Source organism: Taeniopygia guttata, chromosome 7 (assembly GCF_048771995.1).
Source record: "Taeniopygia guttata chromosome 7, bTaeGut7.mat, whole genome shotgun sequence".
Taxonomy (NCBI): domain Eukaryota; kingdom Metazoa; phylum Chordata; class Aves; order Passeriformes; family Estrildidae; genus Taeniopygia; species Taeniopygia guttata.
Window position 1 is genome coordinate 10,271,552 of NC_133032.1, and position 17,175 is coordinate 10,288,726.

General features: G+C 49.9%; 1 protein-coding gene across 1 annotated transcript in view; it reads left to right on the plus strand.

Moving 5' to 3' along the window:
• The window catches only part of IGFBP2 (insulin like growth factor binding protein 2), a 58,488-nt gene extending 44,420 nt beyond the window's left edge, over positions 1-14,068 (plus strand). Inside the window, exons 2-4 of the mRNA XM_030277285.4 lie at positions 9,139-9,362; positions 10,775-10,915; positions 12,590-14,068. Of these exons, the coding sequence (XP_030133145.1) occupies positions 9,139-9,362; positions 10,775-10,915; positions 12,590-12,757 (533 nt within the window). The 3' untranslated portion in view covers positions 12,758-14,068. The remainder of the gene's footprint in view (positions 1-9,138; positions 9,363-10,774; positions 10,916-12,589) is intronic.
• The last annotated feature ends 3,107 nt before the right edge of the window (positions 14,069-17,175 follow it).

Here is a 17,175-nt window from a genome sequence, read left to right on the forward strand (position 1 = left end):
TAATAATAGTGTGTTTTGAAAAAGGCAGACTTTTAGGAAATGTGCAATGAGATTTGGGTGTGTGGTGAGGGGAGCCCTGGCCTGAGCTCCTGTCTGGAAAATTGACTTTGGAAAAGTGAGATGTTATTTAAAAACTAGTAATACAAATGACTGAAGTTCATTCCATTTGTATGCCTAATAGCTGAAGAAGCCAATGTGGCTGAAAGGGAGCAGAGCAATACCCGAGATAGGTGAGAGAGATGGCTCTCACAGGTAGGATGAAACACCTTTTTGCATTTTAAGGGGTCTTTTGCTTTATTTGTGGGTTGTTTTTTGTTTGATTGGGGTTTTTTAATTCCTAGTTTTGAGGAATTTTCCACCTTTCTTGAGGGTCCAAGGTCAGACTTCTGGCTGTGCTGCACACAGCCTTCCCAGATTGTGCAGGACTCTGCCGCAGGCTCCTCTGCTCATGCTGTGTCCAGAGCCACTTCCCCACCAGCCAGTGATCCTGATGGGGATCATGAACAGGTACCAAGTGGTTACTCACAAATCAGTGAATTGCAGCTGGGTTTCCAGAGCCAGAGTACATCTTTTTGGTGAGCTTTTGTCTATCCTTGAGGAGCTGGAACGGGCAGAGGGCATTTTCAGAGACTATCTCCCTTAGCTTCTTATATGAAAGAACCCACAAAATTTCCTTCAGCCACCTCTCTCCCCTTGAAGCAAGACAACTTGTATTTGGCTAAAACACTCTATCCAAGAGACATGGACAGAGGTGAGTACTTCCTCTAATAGTGCATCTCTGTGCAGGTTCAAACTGATCTTTGGCAGTCTGTCTGCAACTAGCATGGTGTTTGCTTGTTGCTGCCTACACTATAAATGTAATAATTTAAAAATAGGAGAATGGTCTGAAAAGGTCCTGTATAGTATATTTTTTTCCAAAATATGTGAGGGAGACAGAAACATTTACTGTGATTTTGAAGAGTTTCTTGTTTGTGATTGTGTGTCCATCAGATCATAAGATCAGAGATCATCCTTCATCAGTCCTTCCTGGCAGGCTGCAGAGCGTCATACCTGGAAATCAGCCTTGATGAGATTCACAGCTCCTGTAATTTTGGCAGCATCTGGCTCTCCTGCAGGAAACAGAGGTGCAGCAGCCCAGTGCCAGAGATCATCTAGACAGTAATGAACATGCAGGCACCCTCATGGAGGCTGTGGAAAGGAAAACTCTTCTGTGCTTGCATGCTCTGGACTGTGGGATGCAAAACTCCTGATAGATTTGGACTCAGGGTTAGAGATGAGCCCATATTTCCATTGTGTAAATACAGATAATTCAAACACAGCAGTTAAACCTATAGGAAATGAGTAAGGTGATTTTGTGGTTCACTTCTAATCTGGAAATTCATAGGAACCGAAGATTTAGGTTCTGCTCTTATACTAGAAATTGGTTCAGGCTTCTTGGGGTGCCTGAAGACCACACAGATGCAAGTGAGTGAGCGGGGAAGGAGAGCAGAGACTTGGTCTGGTAGAATTAATGGCTTCTTTCATTCAGGCAGAAGCCTCTAATGGCTAACTAGTAACTACTCTGGGGATTTTACAGACAGGGTCAATGTCAAATTGGGAAGCTGCAATGCAATTAATTTAAGCTGGGAAGTATTTTCAAGTTAATTCCTTTGGTTCTGCTGGGAAGGTTGGAGCTTTGCAGAGGGCTAATTGTAGAACTGTGTTGAAAAGGCTGAGATACGGTTCACTAACAAGGGGGAATGCTTTTATGGTGGCAGGGAGCTTGGAGAGTCTCACTCAGCAAAACCTTCCAAACGAGTTAAGGGTCTTTCCCCTGAGCATGCTGCCTTCACACGTGTTGAGATTAAGTACAAGCACAAAAACACTGTCATCAAGCCATGAGATGACACCCTCTGGCTCCTCAGCTTTTAGCTAAGTCCAGAATGTCTCTGCTGTAGGTGTGCACTGGGATGCACAGCAGCTCCGTGCTCGGGAGAAGTGGTGAAAGAAAAGCAGGATTGTAAGTGGAAGCTTGCTAAATGAAGGGACTTGAAGCATTCTCCTGCATTTTTGAGGGTCCTGAACAGCATTCTCACCATTCTTGGCACACAGTGAACAGCTGGTGCAGGAGAGAGCAGGATGTTGCAAATAATACGTGCAGGCTCAGTGCTGGTTAGGAGGAGGGCTGGAGCAGACCTTCCCCAGTGGTGGTTTGTGCTTTGCTGGGTCTGCACAGAGTGCACTGATAATGTGCCACTTGGCCCTTCAGTCAAATCGTTTGGAAAGAAAACTTACAAAACAAACCCTGCTATTTTGTCTCTCTTCAGCCTGGTTGCAGGTTTCCATGAAATGGTGGAAACGAAACTATTTTTGTGAATTGTGTTCCTATTTGAGATGCAGTTGGCATTTGCTGACGTGTTTGTAGATATATTGAGAGGTGGAGGGAGAGGAGAAGTAATAGGGAGACAGGCAGTCATACAAACATACACACATGCAAAAACACAGAGGTAGTTTGTGTAATTGCACAAGTCCTGTATCCTTGGGAAACCAGTCTACAAACATAGTTTAAAAAGTAAAGTCTGTTTGAAGTAAAGCCCTGGGGAAGAGACATCTCAGTCCCTCTTCTATCCTCATCTGACATCAGCTTCATGTCAGTATTGCTTCTCCCTTGATCCTGGAGGCCTTTGTGTGCAGAGGTGCACAGGTGTGCTAGGGGCACTGTGCAGTGGTAAGAGGTTTTCCTCTGGCTCTGGACCTAGGTGAATGGAGGAGGGAAAGCTGAGCTCTCCAGCCACCCGGAAGAGGCAGAGAAAAGAGAGCAAAGCAAGCTGCTGAAAGCTGTGCTGCCCGGAGTCAGTGTCCCTGGCACTTTGGAGGAGCATAAAGCATTTCCTGTAGGATGCCGGAGTCAAAGGAAAGCACTGGGTGCCCCTTGGATCACCCCTCAGTGCCAGCTGCTCAGGGTAGGGAGAGGAGCTTGCTAAGCAACCCCTGGCCAGAACATGCTGTTCCCTGTTCCCTCCCCTGTCCTGCCTTCCCTGCTAGTAAGATGAGCTGAAAAGATCTCATGGCAAAAAAAAAAAAAAAAAAAAAAAGTGTTTGCAGAGCCCTTAGGGCTTTTGGCCCCAGGAGATGTGAGAGTGCTTTGTGGACAGCTTATCACAGAGGTAAAGCAAGCTCTTGGAGACTAATGCAGGAATTTTCTGGCTGTGGTGTGCAATTCCTCACTGATACTGAGCAAGTTGGTGTGATGAAATAACCCTGGGAGTGCAGGCAGGCAGAGAGTCCCAGGGAGCTCTTCAGCAGATGGAGAAATGCTCTCAAGTGATCGGTGTCCCATGATGGCAGCCTGTGTTTCTGAGAGATTGGGATGACTGGTCTTCATGCCAGTCCTTGCAAAAGCTGGGTGGCACAGACACCTCTGGACTTGTAAGTTCTTTGAAACCAAATCAACAGCTTAAACATGACATGTTCCCTGTGCAGAACTGGATGAGGCTAAGCAGAACAGGCTGTTGGCTGAGGAGAGGGGACAGGAAGCAACATGGGGGTGCCCCTGGACTTGAATCCAGAAGGGGTCATGCACAGCTTTTCCCTCTTAGGTCTGTCAATGGCTGTTAAACCTAGTCTAGATGAAATAGCTTTGGTTTCTGAACTGCTGATGGCCAAAAGGAGAGCAGAGGAAGAATTGCTCTGTAATGGTCTTCTTTTCTGTCCCTCCCCTGAGCATCCATGCTTACCCTCTGTGACACTGTTCCAGGCAGATGACACTTCTTCTCTGATGTGTGCCCTTCTCCCATTGCTCCCTCTCCTACACAGCCCATTGCTTATGCTCTCTCTGTGGCATTTCCAGGTGCACTTTTGTGCAAAGTGAAGAGTGAAACTTGAGTGGGTGCATTGGTTTAATCTACCTCTGGACAGCTGCATCTAGACTGACTTGATGATGATGGGGCCAGACCATGTACTGGTGCTCCCACATTGTCCCTCTGCTGCTAGCTGAGTGTGGATGGCTGCTGTGCCACAGCTCAGTGCTTTGCAGGTTGGCAGTGCTAATCAGCAAACCCTGGGTCCTTTTTGGGGGTAGGGTGGGGGCCAGAGGTCCTCGGTGTAAGGGTGGGCTTTGTTCTTGGCAGCTCCTGCGATGAGGAAATTGCAATGCCAGTATAAGACTTGCTGGCAAAGTTTTTCTGAGGCTTCTGAGTTCCAGGTCGTAACACACACACACCAGAGCTGTTGCACCCTTGCCCAGGGCTCTTATTGAAGTACTTTGCAGATTGATGAGGCAGAGGTTACGGGGCTGTGGTTGGGGTTTGTCTGCTCCTTCCCTACCTTCCCACAATTCTTCCAGTGGGGCTGTTGTGCATATGAAAGGTCAGGCTTAAAGGCTCTGTCTGCTCTTAGGCTGCACAGGAAAAGTACTGGCTTCTTGGCAGCCTGGGACAGGCAGCTCTGCTCCTTAAAATAAAAAGTGGCAAGCAATAAGGCATTTAAATTATCCTGAAATGATAGAACTTGCAGAAAAAAACCCCTAAAAGATACAAAAGATCTGCCAAACCTAGATAAGACAGATGACACTGCTCAGGGTGAAAAGTCTTCATGGATTCCTGCAACCCCAAGTGTGCTCACTCCTGTACATGGTGCAGTGCCAGGCCAGGACTTGAGTTTCTGGATTTGCCCATATCCATCCATCCATCCACGCATATGGAATCATGCATGGCTTTGGGCATCACTCTCAAATATTTCTGTGCCTTTTTTTTGTTTTTCTTTAACTGTGTACAATTCAGGATGAACACCTTTCTGTCTCCAGGGTGATTAATGAACTGCAAAGCCCTTGGACATCTTCAGAAGGAGAGTGTTGCCCATGGCAGGCTGGGATTGCTGTGGAGGGCAATGTAAGCCCCACTCAGCCCAGGACACAGTTGGGACCCCCAGTTAGTGGGGTTTCAGGCAGGGTGTTGAAGGCCACTTGGGTGAAACTTTCAGTGGGTCTGGGACCTTAATCAGCATTTAAACATTACAAGCACCCTGGGCAGATAAGCAAATGCATGTGAAACCCTCTGGGCAAGCTGTTGATGAAGGAAAGCAAGTGCAGAGAGAGCAGGAGCAGCACTGGCAAGGGCGGCTGCAGTCCTTGGCATGGTGTGTGCTCCCCGTGATAGAGCCTGGCCCTCCCGTGCTAAGTGAGTGCTACTGGCTCCAGCCCGTTCCGCAGCCCTGATACGCTTCAGGGCTCTTCAAAGGGATAAAAATATATTTTTAACCTGAGGCAGCTGCCTTTTTTTGTGTGGTACATTTTTTCTCTTAGCTCTGGAAGTGACAGGTTGTTTTTCAGCCCCTCTGTTTCTCAGCTGTCTCGGCAGAGGTGCCTAGAGGTCTCAAACCAGATTCCCAAAAATTTTAGCACTGGAAATTGGTAGTTGCTTTTGAAAATGTTGGCGAGACGGTGCAGCTCCCTACAGACGTTAACTGATGGCCATTTGAACAGGCTTTTTCCTCAGCCAAGTCCTCGCCCCATTGAAGCAAATGGGAATTTTCCTTGAAAAAGGCCATAAAGAAATCGTTTTCTTGGCAAGTAGAGAGGTGTTTCATGGACTTTACATCAGCATTCAGGAGAACTTCAGCTATCTGCTTAGATTCCTGCCACGCTTGTCCCACCCTGCACAAAGCTCTCTACCTTTTGATCCGAAATAACACAGGAGATGTTTTCCACATGCCATAAGAAAGAACTATAAAACAATTGTTTTGGAGTTTGGCACCACTCCCTTACAGATACAGTTAGTGAATTGAAATTGGTCAGCAAAAAGGCGTGGTCAGGATGACAGATTAGGGCTCTGTGTCTTGAGGCTATTACATACCTGCCCATCCCATGCTAGTAGGGGTGGTAGGTGGCTTCATTAGTTCATGGATTGTAATAAACAAGCATGACTTGCAGTTTTTGGGCAGCATTAGAAAACGTTATCTGGCTCTAAGAGGGGTTATTTGGCTTGTGTCATGCTCTGTGCTGTCCTGACCTCGAGTCTTTATCTCTCCACTCTTCTTGTTGCTCTCCAGTCCTTTTGCTCTTTCAAACGTGGTCCCTCACACCTGGTTCTCAGCCTTCTCCTGTGCATACAGCTTGTCCTGAAAGAAATGCTGGTGCTCTGCACATGGGGCCAACGTCTTCTGTCTCATCTCCCTTCCCCTGGGATGAAGCCACCTCTGGAAGCTCCAAGTCAGGATAGCTTCTCTTAAGAGCAGCACTGGATCTGGGAGAGGGAAAAGCTGCTGTAGGGCTCTGCCATCAGCCTTGGCAGCAGGGTCAAAGGCATGGCTCACCATGGCTGACTTGGCCTTAGAGAGGAGAACTTACAGTTAATAGCAGCTAGACCTTCCTGGCTGCTGATCCAGTCTTGCTCCTGTGATGGTGCCTGGGGAGCCAAGACCAATCTCTTCTGTCCCTGGGTGTGTTCACGCACATTGGCTTGCACACTCCACTCCCATCGGTGGTTTTCTTTGGGCTGATACTTGTTAACATTGGAAAGTGAGAAAAATGTACGAAAATATTATCAGAAGCAGGTTTTGTGAATGAATCAGCCGACAAGAGGCTTACCAGCTCGCCTTCATTTACTAGCACAGTGCTTACTTGGGCAGATGTCGATGTATTTTCGTTGGAGGCAGGAAGGAGTGAGAATGGATGGGGGAAAACATCACTTCCAGTTTGCTGCTTTTCTGTCAGTTTGTACCATCTTTTTCTGAATGAAGCAGGGAACTGCAGTGTATCTTAAAACCTGCCCTGCTGCTGCCCTTGTTCTGCTGTCGTTGACAACTTGGGAGGCACTAAGGAGAGGAGCACAAAAGAGGTCAGAAAGCTAAAACTCTACTAAGCCAGCCTTGCCTCTCCAGCCTTGCCCATCTCTTCATGGTGCTTTTTTAGTTGATTGTCTATAAAGGTGGCCTCATGGCCTTCTCTCTTCTTACTATGTGTTTCTAATTAACAGGGAGAATGGTGTATAAACAGAATATTCCTGCTCAAAATATTGCTTGTCTGACTTCTAGGATGATGGCCAGATGGCAATCACCAGACAGCAGCTTAGACTTTGAGCTTGCCCATCTGGCTATCAGACCTGGTCTCAATTCTCATCTGGAACCAGAACTGAGGAAAGTAATGGGCTTTGCCAGATTGGTTTTGCCCTATGTTTGCTTTTCAGTTGCTACCTAAGCAGCTAAAAACCTGCACACCAAATGCAGTTAGTATTTCTGGAAATCGTGAAGAAATTCAAAAAGATACTGGACAAATCGACTGAGGGATGGGTCTTTGGTGGCTTTTGAATCCTGTGGGTCAGATGCAGCCTTCAGCCATTAAAGTGCTCTTATTGCTGGTCTGCAGCACAGACTGGGAATGGCCCCTCTGCTCCCAAGCAGCTGCTGATGGTTTCTCATTAATGGCAGGCTGGGCTGGATGGTTCCTTGATCCAGCCCACCTGGGCCATCTTGGCATCAGGTAGCTGCATGTTTGCTGAGTAAGTTCAGACAAAATGCTTCTCACAGTTTCTCCTTTGTGAGCTTGGGGTTGTAATACCTGAAAAGAGTAAGAAAGAACTAACTTAGAAAGCTGTGGCAGAAATAAAACACCTTCTATTGTGATTTTTCACTCTGTCATGACAGTAGGGCTATGCTGACAGTAGGGATAAACATCATCATGCAGATTCTGAAAAAAGGAACTGTTAGTAGCTGTAAATGCTCTGTATGCTTGGTCCTCTGAGAAGCAGGAGAGATCCATAAATTAAGCACTGTTATGTGACCTAAAGCATTGCTTGCCCTGCATCATGTACAGTTTGATATGATTTCTTTACCTCTAGATAAGTGCCTGACTTCCATAATACTGGAAACCTGAAACTAGAGGTGCCAGGGAGAGTTCTGATGCTGGGGTGCTACAGTTCTTCCTGGGCAATACTGAAAGACATTTCCTGTTTGTCACCATCACCAGAACAGCCTGGTCTGTCCCCTGGTATGGTACCTATGGAGCTGCTGAAGAGGTCTCATGTAGAGAGATACATACCGAGATGTACAAAGCCTGGCCTGGGTTATTGCACTGGGAGGTGATGTGCATGTGTGGGTTCAATCCTAATTTGGCCTGGAAGGCACCTCTGGAGGTCTTGCATGAAGTCCCAGTTTAATTCAGGGTCAGCTTCAATATTCTATTCAACTATAGTATTAGATGTGCTTGCCCCACCAGATCAGAGCAGGCAACAAGGAGTGATCAACTGTCACCTCCTGCATGTTTGGAGCAAACAGGAGGACTTGAGATCTGTCTTCATTGCCACTGCAAAGTCCAAAGAGACTGGTGGCTGCAGCATTGTGACCATTGTGTCCTGCTGTGGCAAGGTTTACTCTCACAAATTCCTGGTGAATTGGGAAAATACATAAAGCACAGCAGAGGAGATGGAAAAAGACCAGAAATCCCCAGATTTCTGCTAACTGATTTTGAAATGGCTGAACTAACTGGGATCTTGTGGCGTTCAGCAGTGGCAGAGTTGTGACTGTTCCACTGTCAGCAGAAGTGGCCAAATGCAGAAGAAGGTAGAAGCTAAATGAGTAGCAGAGTGTATGAGAAACAATGGGAAGGATGGTATGGCAAGGATGATGATCACTGAAATGGCAGGATCTCCAAAGGATATTAGGGTGGCCACATGGCCACAGTACAGAGGTGAGGTGTTTTTGAAAGCAGACCTGAGAATTTATTTTAACACATGAATACTGAGTAAGTATTCCTGGAGATACTCTGGGGGATGACAGATGGACTCAAGGTATTGTTACTAATCACTGTGGTTTTAAGTGTTGGAGCTGAAGTACACTTGGCATCTCTAATCCAACTGGACTTCTAATGGGAAAATTGCATTCTTGGGAAGTAATTTAGAAGGTCACAGAAAAGCCAGAAAGGACTTCTCCAGCAGCAATTTCCCCTGCTCTCTAAACTGTCTTTTAGAGTGGTAATAACTCCAGAACGAAAGAATCTTTTCTCACCTTCCAGATGAAAGGGCTAATGCAATTTAAAATTTTTGCATGCAAAGATTTTATGGCTTGGTAACCAGCCACGTCTGAAAATGATCCAGGGCAGGATGAACATGTGAGGCAGCGCCTGACTGAGCTGGACACTTTCCTTGTCTGCCCCGTCTCCTGCAGATAATGGTGATGACCGGTCTGAGAGCATTCTTGCTGAGAACCACGTGGATGGCACCGTGGGGATCCTGAGTGGAGCTGGAGGGAGGAAACCCATGAAGACAGGCATGAAGGAGCTGGCAGTGATGAGGGAGAAGGTGAACGAGCAGCAGCGGCAGATGGGCAAAGTCAGCAAGGCCCATCACAACCACGAGGACTCCAAAAAGTCACGGCTGTCGACGGGCAGGGTGAGAGGGCAGGGCTGTGGGGAGCTGAGGGGGGCAGCTGTGGGGAGCTAAGGAGGGTAGCTGTGGGGTTACTGGGAAATGCCGAATGCAAAGCCTAAGCGTCATCCGCAATAAACTGCGCTAAAAACAAAAAATAAATTGGAAGAAAAAACTAGGGAGAAACAAATATATTTGGCCTAATGCTGGGGCTGAATGCTCCGTCTGATGAACTTTGATATGCTGGTCAGGATGCATTATTTTCATTGCAGCTTCACTTCTGGAAGGGGGGCTTCTGCTGGCTCAACACCCACCTCTGCAGCGGTGCAGGCATGCCCTTGCCCATGGACTGGCTTTCTCCCACCCTTTTTCCCTAAGCCGGCATGGCTCAAGGGGATTTGAGGGGCCAGAAGCAGGGCCGTCTGCCTGCTGCAGGGCAGCCCCAGTCCAGGTTAAAGGATGCCACAAGCCCCGAGAATGACCTGTGTGACTGTCCTGTAGCAGGGAGAGTGCTCTGAGACCTCCCAGTCTAGTTGCCTGTCCCTATCTGTTAACCAGTTCTTGGCCGTGGCTTCCCTCTAGTGGGAAGTTTGATCAAGGCAACTAGATGGGATGGGAATGGGGATGGAGATTGAAACCCGCCCCAAAGCGTCCACAATATACATCCCTGTAAACATACAGAGTATTAATATCTGGGGAGCACATGGACAAAAAGTAGCTTGAAAAGAGCCCTCATGCCTTCCAAGGACTAGGCAAAACAGAAGTTTGAAATAAAACGCAGGCACCATCAACTTTGAGAGCTCACACACTGCTGCTGCTCTTTTGCAAAAAAAACCCTCCCCTGCTGCAGAATCAGAGAGGTATGGACTCAGTTGGGCTCACATCAGGCATATTTCAACCACACTGCCTTGGCTGGAAGCCCTGTCTGGGAGCTGCTGTGGAGCTAGAGGGATGCCTCCAGAGGCTGGCTTGGGGTACTCCCATTCCCAGGTCTTCCTCTCGACTCCCATGGAGTCTCACATGCCTTTGAGTTGTACTTCTGGGCCAAAACTGCATCACAGGTGTGTGCTCTGGGCTATGTGTATGGAAATCCTCCTGATCTGTCCGGACTAGCCCTGCTTCATGTCACTTGCCACCACCAGTGGGAGCCGTGGTAGCCTCTCTGAGGTTTCTCCTCTGTATCCAGAACTTGGGACCTGCTATTACGTTGGCTCTTGGCCACATCAGGTACATTGGAGACGTGAATGTCTATGCACAACTCTGATTTTGGGTGCCTGGAGGTGAACTCTGCAGCAAGGACCCAGTGGCAAACCTGTGTCTTTAGGGATGCATATGTGTTCATCCCTACTGGTGTTCCCATTGTCCACAGTGCTAATGCTGAATGGAACCATTGTCCTGATAATACATTTTTTTTCTGCTTTCTGGGCTGTTTTCAGACCCCTTGTCAGCAGGAGCTGGATCAGGTCCTGGAACGCATATCCACCATGCGGCTGCCAGATGAGCGAGGGCCCCTGGAGCACCTCTACTCCCTTCACATCCCCAACTGTGACAAGCATGGCTTGTACAATCTCAAACAGGTAAGTGGGGAGAGTGGGGGCTCTGGGGCTGTCTGTGCTTCCAGCAGCAGCCCTTGGCTCACTGTCCCCAGCATGTGCAGACACAGAACATGCATAGCTCAGGGCTGGGCTGATACCGTGTGTGTGATGTGAGGTGTGGGGTTAGATAGCAAATGCTGCATGTGGCATGGACAGGTTCAGTTACACCCACGTGCATCTGCAGCCACTAGTTTGCAAGTGGAGATGAAATCCACATCCACATACAGCTGTGGACAGTCCAGAGATGGAGAATCAGTTTAGTTCTTCTTCCCCACAAGAGCTGCTTATCTGTCCAGGTCTATTTTCTTGACCTTTGAGCCAGATCTTGTCCTGTCTGGGCCCTGCTGCAGGAGAAAAGCAGAGAGGGACTGAATATTTGCAGACAAAGCAGAAGGCACTTTTGGGAGTCAGGAAGATTTCTACTGCACTTCATTGGTTTTCCTCCACAAGTTGAGGCTGGTCCCACAGCTCCAGGAGGGATTCCTTCCAGGCAGAGTGGGGGTTGGGGTGCAGCATGCTTCTGAAGGGATTTATGGGACCCAGAAGAACTCAGAAAACTGGTGTGTCTGAATTCTGACTTCCTGGCTTCATTCATGCAAAACCACCAGGTGTCAGTGGTTGAGAAATGGGGAAAAAACTGCCAGGAAAAACAGCAGGAACAACAGCTGGTGCAGGGTTGACTGGAGTAATCTGTGAATAGTACCTGGATATGAGGATTCTTTGTAGCTGAGCCTTTGGAGGGGACTCATGCTGTTTTCATGGCTAGGCCTTTTACTCAGGGCTACTTCTACCCCTTCATCAGAAGCATTAAATAAAAAAAAAAAAACAACCAGGATGCTCTGAGAGAATCTCCCTCTGTCCATTCTCCTGTCTCAGTCCCACTTGGGCCCTCACCCATCCACTCCTGAAGAGCCCCATGAGCTGGCTGGATCCCCCAGCACAAGCACACTTGGAAGGGCTGGATGGAGCAGAGCTGGCAGGTTGCCTGTAAGATGAGCCATGTCTGGGGAATGAGCCCGGACACTGCAGTGATGCTTTGTGGGCTACAGAAGAAAAAAAGAGTCTCTGCTGCTCCTTGTGCCTGAGGAACAAGTCAGCCTGCACTGGCCTGCTTGGAGTACCCTCTGCATCTCCCACTACAACCTGTTCAGAAATGTATCTGCTGGGGCTGGAGGGATGAACATCAGGCTCAAAGTGCCTGCAGCACTGCAGGGCAGGAGGAAGACAGTAACTATTAGACCAAGAAACTTTTCTCTAACAAGACTGGGAAGACAGAGGCTGGGTCCAGATGCACCATGGTCCCTGCCTCTGTTCTGGGACAAGTGAATCTCAGTTTCGTCTGGCTGTGGGGGCCTTGATCTGATGTTTATTTAGCCTAATCTGCAGGTGAGAAGAATCTTATACAGCTCCTCTGTCAGTCTGTCTCATCCCTCTTTGCTAAGGGATCGTTATCTCTTTGGATGCTTTCATCCCCAGTTGGCAAAGGCTGATGCATTTCAGGGACACTTGTCCTTCTGGTTCATTAAAATTGGCTTCTTGGTCCCTGGCACAGCCCCTGGGGGAAGGGGTTCAGCCCTCACCCTGGACTGGTGGACCTGGGTAGTGGTTTGTTTTGTCCTCTGGACCCTGACACCTGTCACGTTCCTCTCCACGCAGTGCAAGATGTCGGTGAATGGGCAGCGTGGCGAGTGCTGGTGCGTGGACCCCATCCATGGGAAGGTGATCCAGGGTGCGCCCACCATCCGCGGGGACCCCGAGTGCCACCTCTTCTACACAGCCCACGAGCAGGAGGACCGGGGAGCACACGCCCTGCGGAGCCAGTAGAGAGATGCGATCTTGCTGGCTGGAGGTGGCTCACTGTGGCCCCAGTGCTGGATTTTCCATGGGTTTCAGCGTGTCTCTTTAGGCTCTGGAAGAGACTGGGTGCTGCCCTCCTTCCTCAGCTGCCTGGTTCCTGGGGAGGGGAGGGATAACGGGAGGGGAAGGTGGTGGGGGTTTTGCAAGGAGAAGGGACTGCTTTCTTAGTCTTTCACCCAACATAAACCAGAGAACTGGTCTTTTTTGCTCCTCGCCCTGCAGCCCTGCCCTCCCTGCTGCTTTGCGGCATCTTTCTGCACCCTCCAGCACAGAGTGCCATGTGCCCCCTGACCCCTCCTAGGGGACAAAACCCCTTGCTGTGAGTGGGAGAGGGTAAAAAAACTGAAAGAGCCCAGCCTTTTCCCCTCTTTTTCTCTCTTCCCCAAGACCAAAGACTGTAAATATTGTCACCTGCCTCTTGTGTCCTGCCAGTCAGTCTCTTGTGCCCCAGCCCAGCCATCAGTCCTGGCACGGGACGTGGTGTGGGAGGGAGGGAAGGAAGAAAGACCCAGGATTCCCAGCTGGAACATACCACCACAGCTGGGATGTGTTCCCCAAGGAAGCAGCAGTGAGGGAAAGGGCTAAAGATGAGACAGCTGCCACCCTGTCCCCTAACAACGCTCTTGGGTGCTTCCTTTGCTTGTGCTGGGGAACAGCCAACTCCACAGGGGCCCAGCTTCAGCCGCTGGTGTGGGAGCATGGGGCATTTGGGTGATAGCAAAGCTAAATGCTTGTTTTTCCAAGGGATTTGAAGGGCTTTTGCACAGTATTTCTTAGGATCAGCTTATGCCGAGGGAGCTAAAATGAACTTGCCGAGGCTGGGTGGAAGGATGCGTGTGTAGATTTAGGATAACAAGCCAGGGAATGTCTCTCTTTCTCTTACTCATTTTTTCTTTATTTCTAGATAGGAAAAAACAAAACATCTAAAACCTGCGTTCCCAAGCAGTTGCCCTTGTCCCTCCATTTTTGCTTGGGATTGAAGTGAGCATCTGTTATTCAGCACATAACTTTTTCTTTTTTAAAGTAAATTACAGTATATATCTTGCTTTGTAAAGGCCCTCACTATCTCTCTCTCACACACACACACACACACACACTCACACTCCTCTGCCCACATACACATTTCTATAGATTAAATCCAAGTGATTCCAGGTGCTCTGAGAGGTTTTGTGCTGGACATGCTGAGAAGAGATGTGTCTCTGCTGTTAATTCACCTGTTGATTTCTTTCTGTACAGAACACACTGATGCTGAGAATAAATAACTTCCCCATTGCCTAAGCAAGGAGATTTTATTATTTTCTTCCTTTTTTTTTTTTTTTTTTTTTTTTTTTAATATGGATATCCTTATTAGAGCAACTGCAAAAACCCTCTCCTTGGAGTAAACATCTTGGGCTTTTCTTAAATGGTTTGTTGTTTCTTGTCCCCCTTCTTGGACCCACATTTCAGATCTGAAGTGTGAAGGGCACAGGTGGGCTTTGTTAAATTAGGGCCCTGGTGCCTTTTTGCAGGGGTTTGGACGTGGTAGTGGAGGAGACAGGGGAAGAACCCCCTTTGGAAAGCTGGGGATGGGCATATGTGGATGTGTATGAATGGGAGCAAATGAAAGAAGAAAACACACCTCCATGCAAAACCAAGTAATTGTAAAAATGATGCTGTTTTCTGTTAACATCTGAGGGTATTCTGCTTTTTCATATAAAACTTGCACATGCTGGCTCTCATCTGCAGTTTGTACTTTGTTTTGTTTAGGAATAGGGAAAGTTTTCGTATTTGTTTGCCTTCTTCCCTTTTAAGAAAACTGAGTTACATAAAGTTGGAATAAATTAAATAGGATCCCAGAAAACTGTTGTCTTTCCCCTCCACAGTACTCACAGGACGTTTCTTTGCCTGATGCATCGCATCCAGATTTGTCCCTGTGCATCCTTTGTCCATGGCTGACAAGCTGTATCGGGAGCTGAGCTTTTCATTGTTACTGGCCTCAGTTATGTGAGCAGGGAGGAACTGGTGTCACTCCTCCTTTGCCTGGCTATATTCCTGCTATATACATGGGTCCTTGTGAATCTGTTGGGAAGTGCAGGGAGGTACAGGCTCTCTGTGTGACCAGAGTTTGGCAGAGCTGCTCCACTCACAGGGCTGTGGAGAGAGGTCCTCCACATTCTCCCAAGGTGAGGAGTGTTGCCAAAGGGAGTGTGACAGCAGAGCTTGGTGTTTGGGCATCACAGAGAGGCAAATAATAATAAAAAACACCCCCACAGTGCATTCAATTAAAATTGCAGCATTGAAGGTGAGACTTTTTGCTGGCCCTAACATGCTGCATCCAGCTAGCTGTTTTCCCTTTGGACTCCCTAAAGGGAGGCAGAACCACTGGGCTTCTTCCCCTTCTGTTTTTTTCTACCCCCTGCTATGAGTTTCAGACAGACACGTGTTGAGGGACTTGCCAGTGCTGAGGACCACCAGGAAGCTGTATGGGGGCAGGAGGCAGTGAGTGTGGGGGGCTGCAGGAGAGGGGAAAGAGGACAGGCATGATGCGGGGGGGTGGGTGGGATGTAGGCTGAAGAACATGGGAAAAGTAGCAAAATTACTGTCCTGTCCGGTGCCTCTGGGTGAGCTGGAGGTGGCTGAGGTGATGCCAAAGGTGGGGAATGCTGAGTAGCAGGGTGGGGCACGAGGGGCTCCAAGCCAGGTGCTGCCCAAAGAGGGCTGGAGGTGACAGAGGTGCCCAGGCTTGGAGCCCAGCAGTGCCTGGGGCCAGCCTCCCGTTCCAGGGCTGGAGGGGAACAAACACGAGCTGTGATGTGACACCTTCACTAGACCAGGCTGCTCCATGCCCCATCCAGCCTGGCCCTGAACACTCCCACGCTGGGGCATCCACAACTGCTCTGGCCAGCCTGTCCCAATGCAGCATCACCTCATAGCGAAGAATTTCTTCCTAGTATTTTTAGAATAAAAACCTGTACAATAGTACAATATAAACCATGATAGGTAATATAAAGAACATCATTAGTGTAAAAACGTATGACCGTATCTGTGTACAGCTGTAGCTACTTACAGACGTGTATACAGCTCCAGCTGTGCTCAGGGGTGTGATTTATTAGCCCGTAGCTGAAGGCAGCAGTAACTTTTTGCATGGAAAGCTCCATTTCGGGGCCTCCGGGCTGCGAGCGGCGGGGCCCGGCCGGGCGGGCCCTGAGGGCAACGCGGGCGGGCCCTGAGGGTAACGCGGGCGGGCCCTGAGGGCAACGCGGGCGGGCCCTGAGGGTAACGCGGGCGGGCCCTGAGGGCAACGCGGGCGGGCCCTGAGGGCAACGCGGGCGGGCCCTGAGGGTAACGCGGGCGGGCCCTGAGGGCAACGCGGGCGGGCCCTGAGGGTAACGCGGGCGGGCCCTGAGGGCAACGCGGGCGGGCCCTGAGGGCAACGCGGGCGGGCCCTGAGGGCAACGCGGGCGGGGCGCGGCGCCGCCTGGTGGCGGCTGCGGCAAGCGCGGCCCCCGTGCCTGTGCTGCCCGAGCGGGGCGGGAATGGGGTGTCCATCGGGAATGGGGTGTCCATGGGGAGTGGGGTGTCCATCGGGAATGGGGTGTCCATCGGGAATGGGGTGTCCATCGGGGATGGGGTGTCCATGGGGAGTGGGGTGTCCATCGGGAATGGGGTGTCCATCGGGAATGGGGTGTCCATCGGGGATGGGGTGTCCATGGGGAATGGGGTGTCCATTGGGGATGGGGTGTCCATGGGGAATGGGGTGTCCATGGGGAATGGGGTGTCCATGGGGAATGGGGTGTCCATCGGGAATGGGGTGTCCATGGGGAATGGGGTGTCCATTGGGAATGGGGTGTCCATGGGGAGTGGGGTGTCCATGGGGAATGGGGTGTCCATCGGGGATGGGGTGTCCATCGGGAAGGGGGTGTCCATCGGGAAGGGGGTGTCCATTGCAGATGGGGTGTCCACCAGGGACACGGTGTCCATGGGGGACGGGGTGTCCATTGGGGATGGGGTATCCACCAGGGACACAGTGTCCATCGGGAATGGGGTGTCCACCAGGGACACGGTGTCCATCGGGAACGGGGTGTCCATGGGGAATGGGGTGTCCATCGGGAATGGGGTGTCCACCGGGGATGGGGTGTCCACCAGGGATGGGTGTCCACCGGGAATGGGGTGTCCACCAGGGATGGGGTGTCCATCAGGGACAGGGTGGCTGTGCCAGCTCCATGTGCTGCAAGGTGGCTGCGGGATGCATTGTTAACACAGCCCTGGCAACCCACGGTCCTCAGTGCAGGGGCAAAGGGGATGATATGGCCTCCTGCCCCACTCTGGGCACATGGAATGATGCTGGCAGGTGAATGGAGAGGAAGAGGGGCACAGGAGGCAGGAGATCAGGGGTGAGTGGGAGA